This window comes from Oculina patagonica, chromosome 7, assembly GCF_052425735.1.
Source record: "Oculina patagonica isolate OP01 chromosome 7, crgOcupat, whole genome shotgun sequence".
Lineage (NCBI taxonomy): Eukaryota > Metazoa > Cnidaria > Anthozoa > Scleractinia > Oculinidae > Oculina > Oculina patagonica.
Window position 1 is genome coordinate 2214708 of NC_135764.1, and position 16849 is coordinate 2231556.

General features: G+C 37.3%; 2 protein-coding genes across 4 annotated transcripts in view; both read right to left on the reverse strand.

Annotated features, from left to right (window-relative positions):
* LOC144660101 (uncharacterized) overlaps positions 1-4901 on the reverse strand; it is a 6712-nt gene extending 1811 nt beyond the window's left edge. The window contains exon 1 of one of the 2 annotated variants that reach the window (XM_078520659.1): positions 4752-4901. The gene's annotated coding sequence lies outside the window, so the exon portion shown is untranslated. Of the gene's footprint in view, positions 1-1110; positions 1347-4751 lie in introns of those variants that run through there. The other variant, XM_078520658.1, reaches the window with a different exon arrangement.
* The window catches only part of LOC144661334 (uncharacterized), a 17645-nt gene extending 2608 nt beyond the window's left edge, over positions 1-15037 (reverse strand). Inside the window, exons 1-2 of one of the 2 annotated variants that reach the window (XR_013572256.1) lie at positions 14519-15037; positions 7695-10122 (exon numbers count right to left, since the gene is read on the reverse strand). Coding sequence is in view for 1 of the 2 variants with exons in the window: in XM_078522062.1 (XP_078378188.1) it covers positions 9797-10122; positions 14519-14921 (729 nt within the window). In the remaining variant the exon portion in view is untranslated. Of the gene's footprint in view, positions 1-7382; positions 10123-14518 lie in introns of those variants that run through there. The other variant, XM_078522062.1, reaches the window with a different exon arrangement.
* Positions 15038-16849: the final 1812 nt, after the last annotated feature.

Here is a 16849-nt window from a genome sequence, read left to right on the forward strand (position 1 = left end):
CGTGTAAGGAAAGAAGTATAATTTCGTCAATCAGAAATTGGACTGAGCACATTCTTGAAAAGGAAAGTTTGGTTACAAGGGTTACATATTTACGTTTAAGTTTTTACGACTTTTAAACAAGCTAAAGACGGGTTCAAAAATTAAACGTAAATGAGAATATAATAAGACGACCGAGCTAATCCTCTGAATTTAGAAAATACACGTACACGATCTAGTAAAGATTTGAGAAAATTACGTTTTATCGTGGAGCACGCTAGCAGAATAATTAATTTTGCCGTTCCTATCTAATTTTCCCCGTTTAAGTAACACAGAGACAGAAATTCAATTTTGTCGTAAGGGCACGCATGTTGGAATCGGTCATTGACAAAAAAATCCTCAGATATTTTCATTTGCGTCAGCAAAATGGCTAAAGCCAGAAATTATATATCATAAGATATCTCGTCAAAAGCTGAAGCTTCGATATTTGCCTTTTCAGAATTACGTCTAACATGTGACCGAACAGCAACTGAACCACCATCATGTTCAATGGTGGAACGATATTCTTTACCAAAACCGTACACTAATTTTGTAACCAGTTACAAATGAACTATACATGCGAGCTGTGCTGATTTTGCGATGCCATAAACCCTCCAATTTTAAACGTTAATACCCTGATTAAACATTAACTGCTGTGAACTAAAACCCTTAACTGACTAATGGACACCGGCAACCTCTTGTAGTGTGTTCTTCCCCATACCTCCTTGCAGCGCCGGTAAACATCCACAAAATATTAAGAAAAAAATTCCCTCCCACTGTAGCTCCAAGCTTAAATAATGGATTGTGGTTTTGTGGATTTAAGAAAAGGCAACTTTCTCTTTAACGTATGGGGGCTCTTCTTAGACAAGTTACGTGGCCGTTTGAGAGAGCTACCCACAGGGGTATGATGGTGTCGGCCAAAGAGCTGACTAGTAGAAGTTAAAATCACCGGAATATACCAAAAACTGAAAGCTTCACACAAGAGTCTTGTATCTACACGTTAGTCAACATTCACTCTATAGAGACAATAATTAGTTTGCCTAAATTAGTGAAATAAAGTTTCAAGTTTGTATGTGACAAAAATCTCAAACTTACCAGTTTGTTAGTAAGTGATCTCGAGAGGTTTTCTCTCTTGAAGCCGGTACTTTCTTGGGCAATTCTACAGTGAAATGCTAAAGGATATCACCCCGCTTTTTAAGCCTATCCATCTGTTAAGAAATATCCTGGTTCGTGAATTAAAATATTCCATTCCTTTCTGTTTTGTTTAGTTCCGGAACACACGAACAATGGTGACCAAATTTTGCCTTTTTGCACGTACCGCGCAAAATGAACTGTTGTTATGATTTGATTTAGTAGGTAAATATCGGTCGTTGTTTTCTAGCTAGGCTGTAACTAATTTGTCGACAATCCAACATGTTGATTCTCTCCGACGTAAAAGTCACTAAAGATCAGGTTATTTTTTAGCGGGGTAATTTCATTTTGTCGCCTTTTATATTTGGTTTTACACGAAGGCAACCTAATTATGGCATGTAATAAATTGTCGGATATAAGATATTGAAAGAAAAAATCGAGACGTGTTAAAAGTCATAGTACTCAACAGTATTTTTAGAGTCTTTTGAAAATATTCTGTTTAAGAGATGTTATGACTCGCTCGTCAGGAAAGACATATTTTTGTTCAGGAGACTGAAAACTGAATTAAATAATACCCAATTCAGTTCATTTATTCAAAGGAAAATTAATTTAGTTTTTCGTTTCCAAACGCCTCCCGGATCAGGGGAAATTTCAATAGTGACTTTCAATTCTTAGCCAGTGACGTAAACAGCATCTAAAACGAGCGAGGGAAGATTATTTTAAAAGTAAGTTTCTATTCTTGTGCGTTAAAAACAGTTGACAACGTCTTCCCCTTTTCTGATGTCTATTTCTTGAAATGTAAAGAAACCCACTTAATGTCGATGTGCATGTTTCCTATTAAAGTTGTCATTTACAAATTCATGACATGACTAAACTAGACTATCCATTTCCTTGTATTTCAAGTCCCAATCTTACACACCAAGCTTTTTCAGGGCTGTTAAAGAAGAAATAACGCAGATTCAAGCAGGTGTTTCAACGTCACGCCTTTTACTAAAGAGTCCCTCGAAATCGATACTCCGTTAATTACGCTTCGTTTGATTTTCGGCTCATCATGAGCGAAATTAAGTGGATTGCTTCTGGAACAAATAAAACGTTTTCCGGTGTTTTCTCATATTCTTGACTGAATTCAATATCTTTCTGCCGGGAAAAGAATTTTTCCAATTTACATCTGTCCCGTACAGGAAACGAAAAACGTCTTTTGTTTGTTTAATCAGCAAAATTCATTATTGCTAATTTAAACAAGTTCCTCTTGACACAGGAAAAAGAATCGCGCCCACAACTGTCTATTTGCTCGCGAGAAATGTGTAGATTTTTCTTGATGCATTGAAATACCTAATTTTTGTTATATTTCGTCTCCTACAACTCAAGGTAGTGTTTAAATTATTTCAAATTTTTTTAACTAAGGAAACCAAATTTTTTTGCTAGCTGTAGCTAAATCATAAACTTTGACTGATAGATATAAGTCATGATCAATCTTTGACTCGATGCATATGACTCAATCACTATTCCAGCATACGCAGTCATGTTTCCGTTTATTTCTTTTGGAGACTGTTGACCTCAAAGTTTAAAACAAGTTAAGAACACCTAGAAGTGTTGTTATAAAGTTTACCTCGCCTATAAATGAAACGAAAACATGAACCTTAAATGCTGATTTTCTCAATCTCCCTTCTTTTTCGGAGAGAACTCTGAAAATCTACTATTGTTCGCTCTTTACTCAAAATTTTAACATTATACTTTAGCAAATGTTTGAAGCAGGGAAATGGCAATGAGTATCAAAACTGTTTCGTGTTTTGTAGTTAAAAGAAAGAGAAAGGCGAAGAACACCTTTCTAAGGCCTTCACGCGATGACTTTTGCGTACCGTTTGTGGCTGTCGAACCCGCATGGAGTTCCACCTTCAAATTTTCAGCATTTCTTGATTTAAGGTGTTTTCTTTAATAATGATAGCCGGCTGTTGTTTGCCGAACTAAAGGCTCATTAACCATTGAAAGAGTCCGCTGCAGTATTGAGACAGTTACCTAAATACGAGGTCCATTCAGGCTTAACCTGCGAGAGCAGACGGCTTTTTTGGCTCGAGTTTCCGAAAAAGCCGTCTACTCTTTCAGGCTAATTAAGGCTATACATAGCCATGGTCCATTCAGCCTTTCTCTTCTTTTTTTCGGTTTTGTTACTATTCTCGATAAATTTTGTGTTCACTTGTACACAGTGATTGATAAATAATCGAACAATGCAGTAGTCAAGTTTAGTCGATGACTCGAAAATATACAAATCAAATTCGACGACGCCAGTAGAAGTTATACGTTTTAAAATAATAAAAATAAAATAAAAAAAAAATATGCTGGCCTTGCGCACATGCATGCCAGATTAACACAATCAGCGATATTGTAATTTGTTTTAATACGAGCTAATACGCTTGAGCAAAATAGAAAGTCTAACCGAAGCCAGCCAAACTAACACTGTGAACGCCGAAAACTGAAACATTGTGCTCTCTGCATTAATCTTCCGGCTCGCATGACAAAAGAACTTCTGTCAACAAACCGACTGAACATAAAGTGTTTTATCAAATAGTTGACAATCAGCCATCGAAGAAGAGTTCAAGTAAATATAACCCACCCATCACCTGTTCCGATACTGTTGGCCGAGCCGACGTCTAGGGAAAAAAAAGCATAAATCTATCTGTTGCCACAGAAATTTCTAAAAGGAGTAATGAGTGCACTTTAGCCTGTAAAAAGGCTGAAATTGACAAAATCTCTGGATTAGCATCCAATCAGAAGGCGCGCATATTATTACTTACAAAATATTGGATGAAAATGTTTGATATAGGGGCGGATAAACGATCGAACGTGTTCGTTTAAAAACAGCCGCGTTAGATATAAAAATCGGAGCGCTAAGCCCCTTTTTAGTTGGTCTAAAAATTCCATGACCATTCATTTTGTGATACATCCAATCTAACGCTTGGTAGCAGTTAGAATTTAAAAATATTTTGCTAATTTAACAGCGCCTCTTTTACCAAGACAGTCGACGAAACCACTTTACGGACACCCACTTAAATAAACACACTTTGACAATACGCGCCAAAAGCCCGGCACCGTTTCCTCTCCAATTAACCCTTCTAAAACAGACACTCCGTTTTTACGGATCGCTTTCCGAGATCCCTGTGGGGTACGCAAAACAGTGCTTTACCGTTATAGTTCACCATTGTAAACGAAGAAAAACCTCATTTGTTCGAGAATTAATAAATACACTCTTAACTTTTTATGAGAACTTTTTGTTTATAAAAACGTCGAGGCTGAGAAAGGGAACCATTTAAGAACTTGCTGTGGATGGACCCGAAACTAAATTTTTTCTCAGATTCAACCTGGAGGCAGCATTGTCATTACCTGGGAATGACATGGTCACTTTCATGTACAATTTGAATTTATTTATTAGAACAATTTACTCAGACTACCTCTTTGTCTCGACTGACTTTTTCAGGCTCGAATCGTCAAAAAAATCGAGAACATTCAGGCTTAGTTGCAAATTAACGTTCAAAAAAGTACAAAAAGACTTAAAGCCGAATGACTGGCAGAAAGCTAAGGCTTGAGAAACAACAATGTAAATCAGATACCTTTGATTAGTTTCTTTTCCAATTCCTCTCAAGTCTATTCTTCTGGAGAATTTTAGTATATGTCGGGTCTCACCAGTTTCATCATACACACACTTTGTCCATAAGCTAATATGAGTCACTGGCTGCGGCTATATCAGCCGAGCATTGTTTGAACAGGCTCTGCGGCGCGTAACGGTTTTCATTTATTTGTTGATCATATAATTCAGCGGCAGACTTCAAAAGGAAGAATACCAGTTAACATAAGTACTTCTAGTATTTTCAGATATTTTGTTTAAAGATAGCTTGCCGACCTTTTTATGGAATTGAGGAAGTGGACTGTCTGTATAAAGACTTGCCGATGAAAATAAACGCCATATGATTGATTTCGCCAGCTATTACAACAAGTGCCTTTCGCGACCACTTTTTAGTTCTACAAGTCATGATCAACAAAGCACTTTGTTCCAGATGACGTATAAGTGTATTGCATGTGCGGCGCGCGCGATATGAGTTCGACAATCTTACGTCACAATGGTGCAATGCTAAAGAGATAACTTTTGCGAAGTCCTCCTGAATTTTGCACTGATTAACTGATACTGATTTACTGCAGATTGATAGCAAGACAAAGAACATGTGAATTTTTATGATCCAACATTGAACTCCGATGGACAGAACGAGCATCATGTTGAGAAAGGTATTATTGTGTAATACTTCATAATTTTCGAGCTATTTTAATGAAGTTCGCGGACACCGTACCTCACCGATTTCGCTGAAATTTGCATGCAGTTTTTTTAGGTCCTAACTACCAAATGTTATTAAAAATTTCATTTTGGAAATGTCAGAAGGCGGAGCGTCCGTGACGCCCGCCAACATGGCGGATGGTGTTTGTTACTTTAATGCCGTCACATTCCGATCAATTTTATCTTATAAAGAACTGTCTTTCTCTATAATCAATAGATGAAATGTTAGTTTGATAAGAAGAATGAACCGAAAGACACGAATAAAACGCAATTGAGGTTCAATGACATGATTATTAGCCAACAATATAGCATGAGTTGGCTGCAGTAAAACAATATATAACGAAAGGAAACTTACATGCCTAATGTTTTATGGCTTTTGTCATTTCCATCTGCAGGTAACATAGTGTCTTAATGCTCTTGTTATTAATAATCTTATAATTGGAGGAGTAGAATCATAAAGCCATCACTGCGGCCAAACTGATGATGTCTAAAATATGCCAAGGTTTTGATGTGAAACTATTAAAAGTGAGTCCATCACACATAGTTATCACACTCTGATGTACATGTACTCATCTATATACAGTTGCTCCAAGCTTTCTTTGTCCAACTGCGAAGAAATTTGCTGCATATTAATACAGATTTATCTTTTTTTAAGATGAAGAAATTCTGAATTCGCAACAGAGAAAGCAGTGAAAGCTCGAGTTTCCTCTAATGAGATGTATGTTACTTCCAGTTCATTCACGTTAATAGTTTTTGAACTGCAAAAGTCACACAATTTACTGGGAAGAACGGGTATATGTGTTTCAATTGTGTAAAACCAAAAAGCTTGGAATGTCCACACCAAGTCTTCACTTAGTTGAGAAAACACGACAATGTTTATCAACGCCGCCACGGAGGCCCCAACCTACCCAGGGTGGGGACCGTGTGTGAAAAATGTAGTCTCAGATTGCTCAGACTACGATCTTTATAAACAGCGGATTTTTTCTATAACACAACATGCGTCATGTAAGCTTTCTAATTCCAAGATGGCGGCACCATCGCTTCTTGGCGATTGAGAATGGCCCTGGACTTACTGATTCCTCCTACACGCCTTTGGAAAGGTTAAGCAGTAAAACAAAAGGAAAAGTGACCCGTACAGTCAACTGCAGCTTACAATCCACACAAACAGATGACCAAGACTACAAAACAAGATACTCAGCAGGACAGAGGAAGCGCAGGATAGAAACTAACTTTCCCCTATAAATAGGAGGCAGCCGCAAAACATGTAGTGATATTTGCTGCTTGAATTTGAGAATTTGTCTTTTTATTTCGTTTTCGTAATCGTAGACTGGGTAGTCAAAGTGTTGAGTTAAATTCTGTTGATTCTTTTCGTTTGTTTCGTTCCTGATGTGAGTTCTCGTCTCCCCCGCTAATCGTCTGCATGATGGGTTGATAAATTTTTGTCACGTAAGAAGAGCTTATGTATGTATGCACATTCCAGTTGTTAGTTAATTCTTGTTATCGTCAGCATAGTTATAAATTCCGTGTCGTACATGGTAACTCGACTAGCTCTAGAGGCGCGCGGCCCCCATTGAACGTCAGCACTGCATGGGTTGATTTAAATGACATAACTTTGCTGTCTTGACGAATTTGACGAAATTCGTCAAATGGCGAATTTGGCGAAATTTCTTCAAATTCGTCATTTTCGTCGTTGCGTGCATTTCTGGACATAAGTGCATTTCTTCATCTAGCTTTGATTCTATAAGGTCTGGCTATTACACGGAGGTAGCTTGGACGGGCTGTGTCTGTTTCGCAAATATTACGCAAGTTTACACAGAATGAGGAGATGAACACATTTTTATGGCAAAAGTGTTTTCGATTTGACGAGGAAACAGCAATGAACACCCGGAAGAAAAGTATTAAAACTACATAGTCATCACATTAAATGTTTATTTACAAATAAAGTAAATTACATTATTTACCGCTCTTAGCCTTAAGCACGCATACATAGCTTATACTTGTGTACAGAATATAATTTACAGAATGTTTGTTGAAACTCGTTCTTTTTATTTTATTTACATCACGGATAAACGTTTTCATGCTGCACATAATGGCAAGGAACATGGTCCCAAAGGGTCTTAGAACTCTAGTGGTTCGAGTTAATAATACTGGGATCCAGACGAACTTCAAAACGGATAAAATAGAGCTCCAGGGCTGCTTTGCACTGCAAGGACGCTAAAGAACATACAGGGGCACCCATCGAGAATATAGTTCAAAACCACTTAACGATAGCACCGTTGAACGTATTTTAGTATTTAAACGGTAGATATAGGCATATTTTTATCCCCTAAAAATTTTTTATCTGTTCGGATTTCCCAGCTGAAAGTCTAGTGATCCGAAAGTTATAGGGATCAAAACCTACCTTTTCGAAAAAATTCCAGCCAGCGTTAAAAATGAACAATTATACCATTTTTTAGATATTCGAAAATCCTAGGAAAGGCAGGCAAGCAAAAAAATTTACAATGAATATTCCGAAAATTCTAGATCTCAAATCGTCTTCCGAACAGATATTTTAACGAAATATTCCGTTGGGTGCCCCTGAACATACAAGAGCGGACATATTTATCTGAGCTCCAAAAGGAGCCTTGGGCAAAAACCTTTAACCGCACCTATATCATTAATTTTCAATTTATAAACTCGGTTTAACTATGTGAAGTACATGTTGCAAACATAAAATTGGAAAACCGCAATCAAATATCTTCTTATCAGTACCGGTGTTTCACATCTTAAATTTGAGTTATGGGTTGTTGAATAAATTACAATTTGACTCTATTTTTGAGGGCGATTCGTGACAAACAAACTTGATTTAAACTTTTAAATCTGAATGGCTTGAAATGGTCGAGCAACGAACACAAGTGAGTATGGAGAGTATTTGACTAGCAAACGGATCAAAGTCTCATCCAGGATCTGGCAAAACGCCGCATACAAATAATGTTAACAAGAGAAATCTTTGAATACAGGTAACACTGTTAAAAAATAACGTGACCTACCCTTCTAATTGCTATTTTTAGGAAAGGTCAGCCTTAGTCATCTCGATTATCTCAACAAGCATTTGATGGATATATAACGTCTTTTACACTAATGAACTAAATGCATTTGTTTGCTATGAAGGGAGTCAGTGTAACTCAATAATCAGCTAACTGTTAGCTTTGGATTTGAAGAATAAAGCCCAAGATATTTAATTATCTCTTCATTGACTTCCTTATATAGTTATAGTTTCAGGTGATGATTGGTCTGGAGATGAACAATATAACAATTATTTAAAGGGACTATGTCATGGATTTTAACAGAGTTTTGAACAACCAAAATTTATATTTGTACTGTAGGAAAGTTAAAAATCATGGTCCATTTTTATTAACAATTGCTATTTTAGAGCAATAAAACTGTTTAAAAGCGCGTTTGGCTGCGGATCGCTCTGATAGAAATGGATTGCAATTTAAAAACGTTTGCCAACGTTTTCAAGTTGTTTCCACGCGCCTTCAAAAATTCGATATTTGTAGCCGAAGTTTGATTTCTAACCCAAAATAAAGGTTATATTTTTAGTTAAATGTTCATGTTCAAGTTGCTTATCAATTATTTCAGAACAGTTTAGACCAAAACTCTGCGAAATTCCCTTGACATAGTCCCTTTAACCCAGATTAGTGGACTGAGTTGCAAGAATAAAAGACCGTTATAATTTGCTCAGCCACAGTAAACCCTTTTTGAATAATCAGTTTAGCATCAAAGAAAAGCATACAATTGCAGTGCCAAAACCATGATTTCTTTCAGTGGTGCCATTCTTAATAAGACATGAATGATCTCTTCTTGCATGCGTATGTCCGCTCTATGCTCTCCTTTCTCAGAGGGCCAAAATCATATGTACACTATTTTCGGGATGAGTCAGAGAATTTCAGTGAGGGTCCACCTAGTTAAATTGACCAAGCAGTCTTGTAATAAAAAATTCCGTCTGAAGAAGTACCTGGTCGTATCTTTTCAAAAACCCTAAAATAAGTGAAGTCAAGTCCATCACTAAGAAAAACAAAAATTAAAACTGGCGATGTCGTGTTCACCCCGGTCCCAGATGTTTTTCCTTTTTCTTTTTCTATCAGTAAAAAATAGAAGAAGATGCACATTGGGACAAAGATAGCAGATTCAGACAGAAATGACTTGAAAAGCTTTCCCGAGTAAAGAACAAAACGAGCCTGTGGCAGCTCTGTGGTACTCTTTCGTTGCACAATCATATATATGTCACCTCAGTTCATCCTCAAATGCTGATAAAATAAGGATTTGTCAGTTTGGAATAAGCTTGCGTTACGTGCAAGATTCTTGCTGCAGTCTTTCTTTTTCAAGCTGCATTATCTGAAACGGTGATTTTTTCTCCGGTTTTTTCTCGCCTTTTACTCTTTTCCATTTCATTCTTCTATTTTGAAACCAAACTTTCACTTGTCTCTCTGATAAGTCCAAACTCACCGCTATCTCGTATCTGCGCAGTCTCGTGAGGTAGTTATTTCTTGCGAATTCATTTTCTAGTTCACGTAGTTGATGCGTTGTAAAAGCGGTTCTTTCTTTTCGTTTCTTTCCTTTTGGTTTCTCGGATTTGTCTTCTTCGTCGTCTTCGTCCTCGTCTACTTCATCAACTGCAAGAAAAAAAACGATCTTTAGAAAAATACATCAACATATAATTTTAATCTAAGAGAAACCTTAAGCAGAAGACGAGCTAAAGTTTTAATTGCTACAGCTTGCTGTTGCGCAGTGACGGGAACAGGAAGATTTTATATGCAACCAAACAACAACACGCATGAAGAAAGACTCAAGATGCAGCCAAATGCGTCATAATATAGACATGGCGATGTCAGGATTCGAAAGCGCGCGCTTTGTCCAAAAAAAATTTCAATTTTGCATTGCTGTAAATAGAAGCTCTGTTTCCCTGTGCTTGCTGTATTTTTTTGCAGTGTAATAACGCTTTGCAATTTGAGATAACAAGGCGAGCTGCAAGAAAAACGATGGACGACAAGACCAGATATGTGCGATTCATAGAACAGAGCTTATTAAGTATATTTTCTCTTGGTATTTCTTACCCGCCACAAAATGCTTCTAAGTTTACTTTCGTTCATAAGCTATACTGGCTCCCATCCATTTCATGGGTAAACAAACTAAACTGCACTAGGTTTGAAGAACATTTGTCTAGTAAACAGACCAAGATCAAGTTGATTACTGAAGAGTTATTTTCTCTTCATTCTTAAAGACAACAGTGAGAAAAGTAAACTAATAATTAACTGAAGAAGGCTGGTATCGAGGCTGGTAATTTTGGATCCGGGTATTTTAAATGGCCATACCGAACAAGTCGGTAGCTGCATTAACGTTTTCTACCATTCAATTTTACCCTCTTCGTTTGCATTATGAGAATTAAAGAGAAAGAAAACTTAAATAATGAAAGAAGACTATAATTTTAGGTTTTATTTTGCGTTGAGCATGAATTAGGACATATGGATAGCACTGTTTGCTCTCTGTCCTTTTAAGATCATGAAGCCCTAGTGATTAATGGTGCTCAGAACGATTTATCGATTTATCGATTTCAGCGTCCTGAAAGTTAAGTTATTTTGAAGAACAGAACATTTTCAATAACATTTCAAATCGTTGCCAGACATATGGACAGCACTTTTAACGCTTGTTTTATCATTGAATCATGAAATCTTGCTTTTTTTCATATACAATGACCGAACAGCTTATTGAATTCACGGCGCATTGGAACGGAACTATATTTTAAAACGTCAAATTGGACTTCTGAAGAACTAAGGATCATTTGGACAATATTTTGAGTCGATTCTTTACATATGGATCGCATTGCTTAAGCTTTATCCCTTTGATAATAATGCATTTAAAGTGAAAGGAACACAACTGATTGATAAAAGATCAAAATTACAACAGCCGGTCTCCTTACTGGTAATATAACTAAATAAGGAATCAACTTTACAGAAAAAATGCGTTAAGTTCTTGGAGCATTTAAAAACAGAAAAATATTTTATCGAGACCAAAGTTGGTCCCGCACATAAAAACCATTATCGTATTAATCAAATATACAGACTTAATGCCATATTTTGAGACTAATACACCGATGTCTACACACATAAGGCTCGCTCCTGGCAGCTGGTATTAATTCATCGCTTTGTCGGCATATTTAGTTGTCTTTCATTGGCCAGATAAGTTAGGTATAGTCTGGCCGTAGACCTCTCTGGAAGACATGTTTGAATCGTTAACACAAGTAAAGCATTTCAAAAAATCGCTTTGCTTTCGTAAAGATATGTCTAACAAATGACAACACCAGTGTTTAGAGATGTGAACAATTAAAAAATGCCTCTTTTTTCGACTTTCTTTTTTTGGACGAAAAACGACCCGCCCATATTTTTAATTACATAATGAATTAAGGGTGTAAAAACTGCAATTCTATTTGCTTTTTCTTTAAATAGAGATGTCTATTTTGTTGCATGGTGGTCTACAAATCACGAAATGAGTTGAATGTTCTCCCTATCTGCCTCACACTGTAAAATTGCTCAAGGCATCAGTTGTAGCTTGTGGACGTGAGTGTGAAATGGCCAGATTTGGCTGCTTTTCAAGCAACTGAATCGGCGGAAATCTGTGCCGTTTGTTGGGATGTACACGGTCATAATTCAGATCTTTTAAAACCCCGCCTCTATCCCGCTCTTCATTTATTTAGATTTGTGGTTCTGTTTTGAAGTGGTGCTGCTATCAAATAAGTTTATTAAAGCTGTAACTCATTCTTTATTTGAAAAAAGAAAAGAAATCATTCAAGTAAGTTTGAACGGAAGTTTGGAAAACCGATTTTATTTTTAGGCTGTGCACTACAGTATCGTCAATCTGTTTTTCATTGTTATACTTAAAAACGTTTTTAAACTGAACTAGGATGTAAAAACCTGAAGATGGAAACTACTGCGCATAAGTCTTGTGATCTAAGTCGTGATACGACACATGCTTTTAACATACAACACCGATGCATTCCTATTTCTAGAAAAGTGAATTTTCAGATGTTCCTTACCAAATGTTTTGGCAATAAAAATGTGACCTGCTGTCCTCCACCGATGTTCTTCCTTTGATGTCTCCGCCGAAAATGTGACCAATCCAGTCAATAAGACATTTATTTCCCTGTTACATAACTCTATGATCACCAGCCGGCTTGAAAGTGGCTCATGCAAGGCGCGTTGCAGATTGTGGACTTTTCTGTAAAAGAGTCCAGATACACTTGGCTGTCTATCAAGTTTTCGTGAAAAACTTTGTCGTGCACTTGTTGAATCAGTGATCGAAGATAACTGCGCTTTAAATTGATAATCCGTTACATGTGAACCGAGGGTAATTATTCAATGATAGTGAATCGTTTCGCAGCAACACTCGCAGGCAAGGAGACCTGTGTGCTTCATTAATTCAAGATTAAAATGTTATCAGTTCAAGGAATTAACTGAGACTTCAGAGTGAAAGTTCCCTACTGAGCGTACAACCTTTTGTTACTTAGCAATGAATTGACTGACTTGGCTAAATTCATCACATTCTTGTGAGCACACTGGAGTCGGTTTATATCCCACAAAGGTTTCAATTCAATTTTCGAATTGTTTTCAGCATTTATTTTATCAATATTTTTAACATCGGACAAAACTTTCTTTCCTTTTTTTCCTTTTCTTGTTTGTTTTGTTTTCCTTATGTTTCAAAACTGACACTGACCCGAAAGATGTTTGGGAGCACTCTTTAAATTAGTATTTTTAATTAAGTTTGTTTCTTTTATCTCGAGTTCAAACGGTCTACTCAAGTGCACTTATTTTATGAATCTTATTTTAATTAGCTGACTTCAGTTTTGTTTTTCCCTCTTAAGTTGACTTTTCTGTGTTTAAATCCGAGGCAAACCCAACGAGAAATCGACAAGAACTTATAGTAAACGTTCAAAAATCCACTGTTCAAAAAAGATCTTTTGGCAGAATCGTGGACAACTTGAAGAACCGTGAAACAGGGCTCAAGGCTGTTTTTGTGAGAAGACCTTTTCAGAGTCCGGTTAAATGAATTACTTCAATCAGTGCTAAGAAAGGTAAAACGCTGGCGAAGAGCAAGTCTCTTTTTTATTACTTCATTGATTATACCACCAGTTCTTTTGCTAAATTGAAAACTAGAATTTGTCCTTTTAAGCTTGTCTATCAAAAGATGAATAACATAGTTACTCAGTATTCGTGGAAAAATTGTACTGACAGAATGATTAAAGTGAGTGATCTTTTCAGTGATAAAAGTTGTAGCCCCGGATCAAAATGACCTCGGACAGGAGCCCATTGAGAACATTGCTTTCTAATTACAAAATTACGAAGCAGTATTCCCTGGAAAGTGTGAAAAGGTAAATCCTGGTTGCAGTGAATGTGCGCATTGCGATAACCCGGGTTGAAAAGGTTTTCTGTAGTGCAACTGAATGTTAAGAGAAATGGCAGCGAAGCGGATCATTTTGAGATAAAAGTGATGTTTACATCAGGGTTCAAAATGGCTTTATTTGACTATCTTTTATTCCCCTTAGGTTTGCTCAGTGTCAAGTCGCTGTTTTGGAAAGCCAAGTATCTCTTCGTATAATTCATACTAGCTATAACGCGGGCCGGACCACCGCACGATTCAGTTTTAACCACACTGACCACATCGAATCTACTCCTGCAAGAAGTGACCTATTTTTGTCTTGCTGGAAGAAATTAAAACTCGTGCCGGAAAACATAGACGTTAAATTGAAAAGACATTCTGGTATAGTCGTTCACTTGAATGATCTCATATCGACCAGGAAATCCGCGAAGCTTCCATCAAATTTCAATCAAGCAACATTAGAGGAAATGCAGGTATAATACGCTCTTAACTATAATATAATGAGCAATCCACAACAATCAAATCTTGAATCTACTAAGACAATAATCATGCCCTAAGCTTATAATCTGGTGTAACACACTGCCCTTTACCGGGTGCTAAGCACAAAACTGCAATTACAAATCACCTCCGTTCATTTACCTGGGTAGCAATTCTCCGCTAATTTCTCGCTGGCGCTTCCTTCGTGCAAACCATTCTCCGCTTCCTTCTCTCTCTGATTCTGCGGCTCTGTCGACTGGATAACAGGTTGCGGTGGGAGGGAAGGAGGCGAGTAGTAATGACAGTGCGCTTCATAGCTTTGTCTTGGACCTGCTAGGTCTGCCATGCGTGATTCTCCAGGGTAGTGGATCGCCGAAGGTGACGGTGTAATATGGTTGAACGGAGCTGAGTTGGCGCGCGTGAACGCGTTAAATCCATAACGCGGCGCGTTGTAAATATACGGTTGATAAGACGGATGGTGTGGCGAGTTTTGCTGGGGAATATGGTATTGAGGGTTGTAATGGCCATAGCTTTGGCTACCGTACCCGAAGCCTCTTGCGTACATTTTGCCGAGTTTCAGCAGCGGTAGTTGCAACTGCTGATTAAAAATTTGATTTCCGCCACGGGTACATGTGTTTTTAGATCAAACTGCGACTGTTTATGTCATGCACGGCTCGCGTAATCGATATTCCATGCATGCGAGTGTACGCAGCTTTTTTATGTCAGGTGATACGCAGTTGTTACAAGCGGTCGATTTCGGGGGCCCGAGACAGGCGGGCTTGACACGGCCCCTGTCTTTGAAATAAGTGCATTTCCAAACTTCGTTTGATTGCCTCAGCGCGTTTTTAAATCTCGTTGGAAATCCATTAGCTGTTAATGGTCGGTTTGGGTGGAAAATACGAAGATTTGCTGCCGGATAAGTCCCTCAAAAAAGGGTCTATATTTGTCGGTAATGCCTACCACACGAAAAATAAATATCGTCTGCAATCCGTGGAGTTGTGATAAACGTTTTCTTTGAGTTTGCCGACTTTATCAGATGCTAAATGAATTAAGTTTAGCCTAGGAAATAATGCCTCATCATTTTTAGATTTTTGGTCTGAGGCAGTATGGCAGGGGCAATATCGTATTTTCCATCTGCTTTGTGCGCGTAAAAGATCAGCTCGGTACGAGTGAAAAGGCCCTTGCCCCTTTCGTGCTTGCTGAAGTGGTTTCAGTGATACGCAACTCTTCCAGTTTATTTTTTGTGTTTTCATAGTAAACAGAAGAAAGCAATTTAGTTTAATCTTGTAAATGCGGTATCTTTATTGGGGTACACCGTATTTCAAAAGGCGTTGGCGATAGTAGTGCCGCCAAAATGTGCGTGAGCAAGGGCTAACATATCTATGATTAGAAATCTGGTGGAAGCTCTAGTTCATTTTAAATTGCGTTTTAATCTGCTAAGATTATCAGGTGGTCGCTCTTTGTTTCTAATTGAGCAAGATAATCTGGTATAGCTGAGATACGTTTTCCTAGCTAGTCAAGCTATATTTCCACAGGAAACTTCAAAGCCTTTTAAGTTGTTTATACTATGCTGTGACGTTGGTGGCGTTAACTTTTAAGGGAGAATTCGTGAAACAATTAGCTATCGATGTCTGGATAATTTATTATCTACAAAACTAAAAATTCAAACTTTTGTTGAGAAATACAGTTATCAAGGACTGTTTTCCCGTTTTATTAAATTCAGCAAAAGTATCTTCCATGAAATATAACCTGGTTATCAAGACTGATACCTCTTTTTATGGACCCTTGGGACAACCCATTGGTCCCCTTGTTGACCTGCGTTTGAAATTCGACATTGGTTGTCAATTTTTTCTTCAACTTCTGCAATATGTGATAAAGCTTAATTATTCTGCGGAAAGCTGTATCTGGAGCATAGAATTCCCAAACGGCAAACGACCCACTCCTGTAAAATTGTTCTATGTGATACTTCAAAGTGAAGTTGCATCCGTACCGAAAAAAATAGCGTTCGTTCTTCCTTACGTAATTACACGAGCAGCTGAAAAGAAAATTACTGTGACTCATTGTTGTTTAAAATTTTAATAAGCCGTCATCTTGGGGCTTATCACAACGTTTTATGCTGTGTACAAAAAATTAAATTATCATTAAATTCTTCTTATCCTACGGGCCAAGGGGTGAAGCCGTGGGAGTCACTTGGAATTGGCACAATTGTCAAAATTAGTTGCAAATTCTTCATGCCTGCTTCAGCACTCGCTAATGAAAAACAAGCAAAATATAAACAAAAAACAAATAATCAAGTAGGCAAATAAGCGAAAAGACACTCACTGGTGGCATCCTGCCTTTGGTAAAAATAAGATTTGTAACATTTGAATTTCTTATTTTAAAATTTAGTTTGTCAAACATTAAATTGAATGATTGTACAAGTTTAGCTAGACCAGAAGGTTAATTAATAGAAATAAAATATATAAATATTCGTTCTTGTTTTAAAAGTGAATC